General features: G+C 36.3%; 1 protein-coding gene across 1 annotated transcript; it reads right to left on the bottom strand.

The window, feature by feature from the left end:
• Positions 1-2433: 2433 nt before the first annotated feature.
• Positions 2434-3763, bottom strand: lbx1.L (ladybird homeobox 1 L homeolog). Its single transcript, NM_001095723.1, is given in 2 exon segments — positions 2434-2906; positions 3439-3763. Coding segments are annotated over 2 exon segments (798 nt in total).
• Between the last annotated feature and the right edge of the window lie 7684 nt (positions 3764-11447).

An 11447-nucleotide genomic window follows, 5' to 3' on the forward strand; every position in this document is an offset into this window, starting at 1 on the left:
TTACAGTAAGTAAAGTAGAGGGATTCTGTACAGAGGGAAAGGGGCCATGGATTAAACCCTAGAAACAGTTTAGCAGAGCACTGTGATCTCTCAGTTCTAAAGACACGCCACGTGTGGAAAACTTCTCATTGCTCCATTGTGCGGGCCCTTTCAATCGTCTCTTTTCTCTGTACACAAAAGCAGTAACCTAAATTAACTCAAGTCCCTTTTTCTTCCACTTGTTTTGATTTGTCTGAATTGCAGAGTTTCAGCCTCATTAAACCGTCCTAAAACAAAAGGATAAAAGGGGGAAAAAAGAGTGCATGACAAAGCAGATGAAAACAAATAAAAGCCTTTAACTAGGTCCTCACATAAATGTCACTGCCTCTTAACATTGGCCTCTTTAGAATAAAACACTTAAGAACAAGATTGAAAGCTTTATTTAAAAAATATATAAAATCTGGGAGAGAAGTCAAATGTATCATTTCCATTCCAAAAAAAAATTAGTGGGACAAGTGTTCTTGAGAAAGAGACTGGGGAAAGTGAATTTCATTGTCATTCATAGACTTGTTCAGAAAGGGGAATAACACATGGAGCAGCACAGATGCCCCTTATGGGCCATGTTTCCATTATTGCCTTTGTAAAGTGGAGTTAAACAGTCGCTGGGAGGGTTAACCCAATCCATCAAATTGTCTGAAAATTGTGAAGAAAATTCAAAAACCATATGGCCCCCAAACGTTTGCCTCCTTGGCTCTGATGGGTCACGCTTGTCTCAGCATTGAGAGCTGCAGGAGGCTCATTGTCACTTGGCACAACAGGGAAGGGGACTCATTTGTCCCCAGTTTTCATGGTTTTACGCTAAAATTATAGGCACATCTATTTTTCAAAGAGAAGGGGGAGATTTATATCGCCCCGGAGAAACTGACTAAAATTCACATTTTTTTAGCACTTGATTTTTTTTTTTTTTTACTCTGCCAGATTTTTGTGTCTCACATAAATTTAGCAAGAAACAGCAAACACACTTTTGTCGGGTCAAAAAGGCAAAACGCGTGCTGAAAATGTGATAAAACAGCACTGTGTGCCGCTTTGAATTCATTCATACACCATCAGCGCTGTGCAATAAATGTGACTTATTCTGGACTCTACATAGCAGCACTAATTCTCTGCTTCATTTTATGTCTCCATTTGCTTCCCCTTGCCCTGCCCTTCATGAGGGTACCATTATTATATTCCCAATTTCATACATTTCTTCCTAAAATCATCCCTTACTTCACTGATATATACAGATTAATCACCTTTAGAAAAATTCTGTATTTACAGTAGGATCATACACATGTGTGTGTATATATATATATATATATATATATATATATATATATATATATATATATATATATATAGATATATATAGATATATATATATACACACATACAGTTACACACATAAATCCTGACCATATAAACACACCAATCTAAACCATAAAACAGTAGAAATTGTATTAAAACGTTACAGACCATGAACCAGTTGCAGTTGTATTAAAATGTCATTTTATTTTCATTTGAAAAAAAAAAATCTCTGTACAATTCTAAAATAAAAGAACCCAGCACTGATTCTGGTGTTTACACTTAAATAGCAGGCCTTTCATATTTTATTTTTGTTTTATTTTTTACAGTTCTAACAAATTTTCTTTCTGTACAGTTAATATTTTAAGATATCTTTAAAGGGAGTACCGTTTTTTTTGTGTGTATTTCTCGTATCATGCAAAATTCTATAAACAGTAAAAAATAATTATACCTTCCAACCCCCTTTCATATCAAAATATGAAAGATGGCTTTTTATTTTAATATAACCAAAAAAAAGCAAACAATGAAAAATGTATATAAATATATTTTTTTTCCTAGCTTCTATGTATGTGCTCAGAAGAGAATTAAAATATAATGGTTCAAAGAACAAAAGCGCCTTATGTTTAAAAGTAAGAGCAAAATATAAAAAAGGGGGAAATTAATGGGGAGGGAAGAAACATGCAAAGTAATGAAACAAATGCATTTAGCACACTGAAATTATTGTACTGCTAAAAGGGGAGTTTATCCAAAGCTATACGACCTGTAAATGATGTATAGATAGAGAATCAAAGCCTAAAAAAATAAGTTTAATTTTTTTTACAGAAGCCATACATAATTGCACCATTCCAAAACAAAACCAACAAAAACAAACAAAAAAAAAATCTACCTGACTGGGTAGTAGCCGTGGGTAAATTTAGTCTTTCCTTCTATCTCTTATTGCTTTAATTGAAAATAAACTGCTTTAGGTGTCAATCGGATTGTGTCTGTTTTAGGAAAAGAAAAACAGAATGACCCCAAAAAAAGAAAAATGAAAGAAGTTCAGCATATAAATAATGTCCATGCTCCATATCAGTCCTCAGTCTGTAATATTAAAATAATATAAGGGCAAAGTCAGTCGTCTACATCAATTTCCACATCCTCCTCATCCTCCGAGCACTCCTTGCTCGCGTGCTGGTCTGTGAGCGGAGAAGAAGGGGAGAGGGGCATGTGGTTCGATGTTAGTCCAAGTTGGGGCGACCTACTGCGACTGTTTCCTCGCTCAGACCCGCTCTCTTCCAACTCAGAGATGGTGAGCACTGCTTCTACTGCTGAAGGGCTCATCTTTTTGGTTGACTCCACATCTGCCTTCATCTCCTCCAGATCCCTCTTCAGCTTGGCCCTGCGATTCTGGAACCAGGTGATCACCTGGGCATTGGTCAGTCCCAACTGCTGGGCGATCTGATCACGGTCGGCCGGAGATAAATATTTCTGATACAAAAATCGTTTCTCCAACTCATAAATCTGGTGGTTCGTAAAAGCTGTTCTGGACTTTCTCCTCTTTTTAGGGGTCTGTCTTTGGCCAAAAATTGTCATCCCATCTCGACCTTTAGAAAATAAAATACAACAGACCCTCGTCAGTAAACTTATACCATTAAACCCACAGAAAGGACACAATAAATCAACCTATATGTACCCTCAAATGTTCTGGTGTTGACACACTGAAGTCAAAAACGTCCAAAGCAAAAAATGATCTGACGGTAAAAATTGCACTGCACTCAGTTTGACAAGTTATTGTATCGGATAATAGATATCAGCTCATTGCAAGGTTAAATGAGTCTTGATTCACTAAAAAGTAATGCACATGGAAACACACTTAAATAATGGCATTGCTCCTTTAATATATATATATATATATCTGTGTATATATGTATATGTATATATATATATATATATATATATATATATATACATATATATATGTATATATATATATATAAATATATAATATATATATATATAAAATATATACACACACACACATATATATATATATAGATATATATATATAAAATTGCATTTTTGTTGCTAAATTAGAGTATTTATAGACCCCCCTATAAAGGTAGATAAGGAACTTACCTTCTGCTGCCTGCAGGACACTCACTTCCAGACCTTTAAAGGTCTTGCTGGCCAGCTCTTCCAGAGCACAGAGAGGGGAGGTTTGGGAGAGAAGGGCTCTGCTGGACAGGGGCAGCCCTGCAGCAGGAGGCTTATCTGCGCTGCTTAGTAGGTGAGCTGTCCCACATATGGTGTAACTTCTCCGGACTGAGGGCTTGTTTAGGATATCCTCAATGCTGAAAGGAGTCAGGGGCTTGTTAGAATTAGCAGGAGGTGGTAAAAGGTCCAAGGCATTCCTTCTTCTTTCCTCCACCGAGGACGACTTGGCTTCATCTTTGGAAGTCATAGTGGGACTTTCTACCTTGGTGAGGGCTTCTCCAAAAAAGAAACCCAAAAAGTTCTCCCACTGCTCCAAGAAGGTCTTCTCTCTCTCTGCTGCCTTCTTAAAGGCGGATGAGACACAATCTGCAAGGTTAAAATGATTTTAGAAGAAGGTTGGCAGGGGGGTGGAGGAAGAAGTCAATGAGTACTCAAGGATTCCACCACCCAGATTTGAAGAGGACTTTTTTTTTTCCTTCTGCCACTGATTGTCCCGGATCGGTGTTTGCTGGAGTTTTTTCTCTCTCTCCCCTTGTGGAATCTCAGACTCCTTTCCATTCAAATATAATTCTGCCTACTCCCAGCTAAATTCATCCTTTGGCCAGGGAGAAGGTACAAAAAATCCCACAGCGACTAATACATTGACTTGGGCTAACAAGTTATTGTTGATTAGGGTGTAATCAATTATCTCCAATGGCATCTCACTCTCTCCCTCTCTCTCTTGACTCTCCCTGTCTAATGCAGGCGTTTGCAAGTTGGTAGCTCCATTAATTACCAGCCATGGCTGGGGGTGGAGCTCAGCTGAATTATATTGCCTACTGCACTTGTCAGCTTCTCCCCCTTTATTTGTTTGGCCCTAGATATCTTTGTTTTGCTTTTTTTTTTTCTAAATTACATTACACCGGGTACATCCAGCCGTTATTCAATCTAGATATTACTATCCAATGAAAATAAGAAAAAAAAATAACCCCGTATCGCTTTGATTTGTTTATAATTTTCCAGGTCCTTTCTGCTAATGTAGAGAACAAAATTTGATTTCAACCCGAGGAATAAAAGCATCCACTGGCAGGTAAGAATTTATAGATACAAACGAATATATTTCTACAGGATAGATTGATATATATATATATATATATATATATATACATATATATATACATATAAACACATATATATATATATATATATATGTGTGTGTGTATGAAAAATATCCTGGTTGCACTGCAGAAAATTCATATAGAATATCATGTTAAAGCAAGGCACTCCCAGGACTTTAAAATATAGTGAAAAAAAAATAAAGTTTATTTCCTAAATAATAAATAAACTTTATCTCTTTTTCAAGATATTTTAAAATCCTGGTGAAAAAGAGTGCCTTGCTATAGATATATATATATAGTATTTAATTGCCATCGAAGGTTGCTACAAATTGCGTTTAATATCTATGTATTAATATTATCTCAGGAAAATCTCCAATATATAGAAAATCCTCACTATATTCGTTACATTGGATTTGTGTGTATTTAAAGGACCTTCCCTTGTTTAAACAATGCTTTTATTTCATGAACACGATGTAACATAGGCAGAAATTCGTTTGAATTTTCCTTTAACATTTGCGTTTGCGTTAATTCTATTATTTTGGTAAAGTTAGAATTAAACAGTTTATTCTCCCAGCAGCAGGGTATGGGGGTAGTGATAAAGGGAAATATATAGGAGGATCTGTCAGTAGCAGTTACCTCCAGTGTATTCCTCTCTGCTATAATTCAGCTTCAAAAAGGGGCCACTGGGCAGCTATGGGGATATATTTCATATACTTTAAACTTCACTTGCGTGTGACTTGCCTTTCTCTGGCTCAAAGCTAAAGCAAACGACTACCGTCTCCTATATGTGTCCCAGGGAGAGTAATTGGGTGCTTCTAAACTTGGGAAGGAGGGACGCTACTAAACAGAAAGGTCAAACAAAAGTAGTGCTTAGGAAATCGTCGGAGGCACCCAGTCACCCTCTGCATTGTCTCCAAACACACATCTCGATGAGCAAAATCGTGTAGTATTTATAACAATGACATAAGTAATATCAGGCAACATATATTTATATAAACTGTGTACCCACCTCTAAAATCCTTATGTCTTTCTTGGCTTCCTTTCTGATCGAGCTCTTCCAGTTTCTCAGTCTTGTACAAAATGACCATTTTACCACCAACTGAGAAACATTCGATTTATGATCTTTTGTGGTTCACTCGAATTTCCTTTATGTTTTCTTGCTTCCTAGTTTGGTTATTATAACGAAAGATACACATACACCCATATATATATTTATATATATATATAAATAAAAATAAAAAACACAGGAGCATTTATTTGTACACTTACTTATTCATGCCATTCAGAATTTTATTGAATTTGAAATATTGTAATATTATTTTGTGCAGGGACCTGCTTGTGTAATTATCTGTATTTTTCGCTTTTTATTTTTTACAATTTTTGCCAGCTAATTTGGGTCTCTCTTTTTTTTATTTAAATGCTGCTTGCAGAAAATTCCTTACCTAATGACATTTCCCCAGGCTGCTGTCTAAGCCAAAAGCTCTCGCACACAGTATACAAGGCTCCATCTTTTAAAGAGCCCTCGCCCCAATTCTTCAGGGAAGAAGATATTATATGTTGTACTTTGAACTCATGCCGAAATGACGATCTAAAACACAGGATTGCAAAAGAGATTTTTTTTTGTTGTTTTTGTTGTTTATACGAGCTCCTTCATAACGAGATATGTGGGAGTGTAAAGTAAATGCTGGCTCCTGTATTTATTGCCGAATGGAAACCAGACCATTCGTTAATGCTGTGCATTATCCTTATCACGTGTTGTAATGATACTTGAAACACGATTGAAATTCGTCATAATTAATCTGCGATGGCAACAATTTCGTCTGTATTTCGTTCGGTAGGAACGGAGTCGCATTGGTCACGTTGTGTTGGATGGAAGGCTATTGGGGATGTGGGTTTTATTACAAGGCAGAGCTTCCAAATGTTTAGGAAATAAGGCAATAGAATGTGTGTTTATTCTCCAATTGTGTGTTAACGCACAATCTAGGTTTCCCTGCCCCTATTTATATATATATATATATATATATATATATATATATATATATATATATATATAATTTATTTATTTTTAATATATATAATTATATACACACACAAATAGGGGCAGGGAAACCCAGACTACACGTGTTAACACACAATACACACACACTCTATTGCTTTATGCCTTATTTCCTAAACATTTGAAACATAAACAGTACATATATATATATATATATATATACATATATATATATCTAGATAGATATCTAGATAGATAGATAGATAGATAGATAGATAATATCTAGATAGATAGATAGATAGATAGATAGATAGAGATAAATATAGATATATAGAAATGTATAGATATATATATAGATAGATAGATAGATAGGCTTGTGCCCATCTTATCTATGTGATATATTTGCATATAAAACCACCCATCCCCCACCAAGCCCAGGTACAGGCACACTCCTTACCCCTGTGTGTGTCACATTAAAAGGAAACCAATGAGAATATTCCGGTGACAGCCTTAAATTCCACCCATCACTAATGCTCGTCTGCTTGTGCGAGCCATCAATCACTCGGGCTTAACCTGTGTGTCACCGTCATTAATTCTCTTTGATTGCATGATAACACACACAAGGGTTTAAATATATTTCTGAATTATTGGAAGCGCACGGAATTTGGCCCAATGCCCGGCAGCACATGGGTTTAGTCAATTAAAGCAGCCCCGGGTTCTGATGCTTAGATTTCCTTTCAATTGTGTGCGGGAAGGAGAATAGATTTTGTTTCTGTTGAGTGGAATATGTCTGGGTGCATGGGTTAAGCCGCCCCAAACAGCTCAACAAAAATAGAGGGGGGGAAAGTCTCTTTTCCTGAATGTCGCTGGTTAAACACAGGGGGAAAACTCGGTTCTTGCTGACAAGCTCTGTTGCTATAGAAACCAGCGGCACTCTGATTGGAGCTTCCACGTTCAATCAGAGCACAGCTCTTCTTACAGACGGTAAAATGTACCAATAACAGAAGTGGGCGGGCCTGTGGAGACCCTACAAAATAAAGTCACTGCAGATAAGAAAGATCTTTAAACTTTACCTGCTTTCATCACTTACTCTGGATATTTCCAGCAGCTTTTGCCCCCCTCAAACACAGGTCCTGTACAGTTCAACTAAAAACAACTGCTTGACCAGCTGAAATTATTCATACCTCAGTCACCCTTGTCTCAGTCTCACATTAACCCTTTGACCGGAAAAAGAAAATTGTGCTTTTAGGGCTGGGGTTTACACGTGTCGTTTTTCATTATTGTTTTCCTTGTTTTGTTCATTTTGGGGTTTATTGATCAAAGTCCGAATTTATCTCAATATTTTCTGGAAAAACAACTCCGATAAAATCCGCACGGGTTTTTTTTGGATTTATTTCTTAATACACTTTACTGAAAATTGTGTTTGCGCGAAAAAATCTTTTCACGTTTTTTTCGGATTTTTCACCTGAAAACTCTGAATTTCGCCAAAACTTCAGGGTATTGCCTAAAATCCAGTGCACATCAAAAAATCATTGGGACTTTTCCCATTGACTTATATACAACCTCGACAGGTGTGAAGAGAAGGATAGATGATAGATCTTTTAGCCATTATCTATCAATTGGCCAATCAAACAGATCCTCTATCTATTTATCTATTCTATAATCTATCTTTGATCTATTAATTATCTATCTATTGACTTATCAACAGACCTATACATCTACTGATGTATGCATGCATGAATCTGTCCATCTATCATTCTGTCTTTGATCTATCTATACATTATCTACTGAGAAATCAACAGATCTATCCATACATCTATTAATCTATCTATTGAAATTGTTTTAATTGTTTCAATCTATCTATTGAAATCTATATGAAATTGTTGATTGACTCCAGTGCATTTTGGGTGGGCATAAAAATGTCCATTGATTTCCATGTATTTGATACAAGAAAAAACACAAGAAGAAATATTCATTGATTCAATATTCATTGATTCCAATGCATTTATATCTATCTATCTATCATCTATCTTTCATATATCCATTATCTTTTGACCAATCAACAGATCTATCCATACATCCACTGTATTAATCTATCTTTTATTATCTGTTGTATCATCTATCTATCATATCTATCTATCTATCTATCTATCTATCTATCTATCTATCTATCTATCTATCTATCTATCTATCTATCTATCTATCTATCTATCTATCTATCTATCTATCTATCTATCTATCTATCTATCTATCTATCTATCTATCTATCTATCAGTCTATCTATCTATCTATCTATCTATCTATCTATCTATCTATCTATCTATCTATCTATCTATCTATCTATCTATCTATCCATCTATCTATCTATCTATCTATCATCTATCTATCTATCTATCATATTTCATCTATCCATTATCTATTGTCCCATATGCAAACCTTCATCTTGTGTTCAACCATAGCTGCCAGACCCCACCAACAGTTGAAGGTTGCCATGGGGTGTTGAGAGTTATAGTTCACCAAATACTGAAAAGTGCCAGGCTGGACATATAATCCAGGGCAAGATAAAAATATAGATCAGCAATGTAGATCAGCAGCCCATAGTCTGTGGGTTTGACTTCTGGGAAACAAGAGGGCTAATTTACACCATAGGGGATAAATTGCACACATGGAGTTGCCAGAAGCAACCAATCAGCAATTTGTATTGAATGGTCTACTTCAAGGTATAAAATGAAAGCAAATACCTTATCGGTTTGTACTGAGAACTGCATGTGTACCACTTAGTCCCTATGTTAATAAATGAGCTCACATCAAGTCTTCCGTGTCAAGCACGGTGGATAACCGAAATGATCCCATTGTATTCTACAGAGCTTATCTGTTATTTGCTGTGTAACCTGAGCCTTTTCTCATTTGATTGGCTGCCCCCATGGCTACACAGCAGCTTATTTATATAAACTATAGAAGTCTTTACGAAACCAACGACATGTTTTACCAGTGCAGGGCAAAGGTACATTATGAATTAATTTCCTAAAAAACATTTTTTTTTTACCTACAATGCAATATTTTTTTAAAAAGTTTTCCAATGTAGTAACACCTATGAACCCAGCCCACTAAGGAACTCTGCGTTGTACTGCTGGGCCCAGAAATCTCAGTGATTATTTATTAACACAAGTGGAAAGCACTAGGCACAAATACTCGTGCAAATCATCATCTTTTATTTTTTACTGCCAAAGCAGCATTCCCCCCCAGAATTCTAGCACCTGCAAAACAGATTATTTCTTTGTGAAAGTCTGTGCAATTGGCAAAAGTGCACTGATGCTTGCGCTGGCACATCAGAGTGTGATTTTCTTGGTGCAGGTCTGGATGTAATACTTTCTAATGGTGTCAATTCCTGGGCTCCCATTCATCCAGGCACCCTATACTTTGCACCATTGTGTGCAATTCATCAAAGAATTGTATAAGTCAAATACCTTTGTGAAGCCCTTTCAAGTTACACCACTGAGAGTAGTTATTGAGGAGCAGATCTTCACTGTGGTCATCTTGGGCTTGTAAAAAAGTCAAAAATATTACAGGTATGGGATCCGCTATCCGGGAACCCATTATCCAGAAGGCACTGAATTATGGAAAGGACATCTCCTATAGTCTCTATTTTATCCAAATAATCCAAAGTTTTACACACAATTTCCTTTTTCTGTGTAATACTAAAACAGTACCTTGCACTTGATCCAAACTAAGATATAATTAATCCTTATTGGAAGCAAAACCAGCCTATCGGGTTTATTTACTGTTTAATTTTCTAGTAGACTTAAGGTATGAAGATCCAAATTACGGAAAGATCCATTATCTGGAAAACCCTAGGTCCTGAGCTTCTGGATAACAGGTCCCATACCTGTATCAAGATACATTTTTAAGATCTATTTTGAATACATTTATTTTAAAAATTGATTTTACAGCAGATTTAATCAAGTCCTAAATCAGCAAGCTGTCGCTATTAACCCTATCAGTTCTCCAGTATTTTCATTCCGTAACCTTTCCCCCCTCCCATCTCAAAGGGTTGCGGTATGAAGATCCAAATTAAGGAAAGATCTGTTATCCGGAAAAAAACTCCAGGTCCCGAGCATTCTTGATACCAGGTTCTATACCTGTATGCATAGTATTCCCAGTCTATATTTAGTTCTCCTTTAAATATAACTTAAATTATCCTAGATAATTTGCAGTTGGTCTGCTTTGTTTTCAGTTGCTTTGTATGGTTTTTGAAATGTTTCCTTTTCAGTTATACAGTACGTTTCTTTGGCTTTTCTAGCATTGTTTGTGAGGCATTCTCTGGTGTGACAGACAGGGGGCACCAGGGAGATGGCAATGGCTTCTGGCTATCCGAAGGGCACTGCTTGCTGGCTGTGAGAAAAGACAGGCTGGCTATCAGGGAATCTTCTAGTGTGGATCCCAGACTTGGAAAATTTCCATCAGTTCCATCCATCCGTATTTCTAATATACAACTATATCATTTAATGCTTAGTATGTGTGGAAAGAAACAGGTTCACCAATTCCCTGTTCTACGCATAATGTAAAGGACATGTATATTAATTTGGAATTCGGACAGATCCCGAATCTTTTGTAAAAGAATACCGAGCCAAATCCGAACCCAAATTTACATATGCAGATTAGGGCTAAGGAGGGTGAACGATGCACAGTTAAAAATGTTTTTCTTCCTTCTTTGTGTGATAAAAAGTCACCTGATTTTAAGGATTCAGTATGGTTAGGCACTTGGATTCGGCCAAATCAGAATCCGGCTGAAAAAGTCAGAATGCAGGATTTGGTGCATCCCTAATTAGTAATATATG

This window comes from Xenopus laevis, chromosome 7L (assembly GCF_017654675.1).
Source record: "Xenopus laevis strain J_2021 chromosome 7L, Xenopus_laevis_v10.1, whole genome shotgun sequence".
NCBI classification, from domain to species: domain Eukaryota; kingdom Metazoa; phylum Chordata; class Amphibia; order Anura; family Pipidae; genus Xenopus; species Xenopus laevis.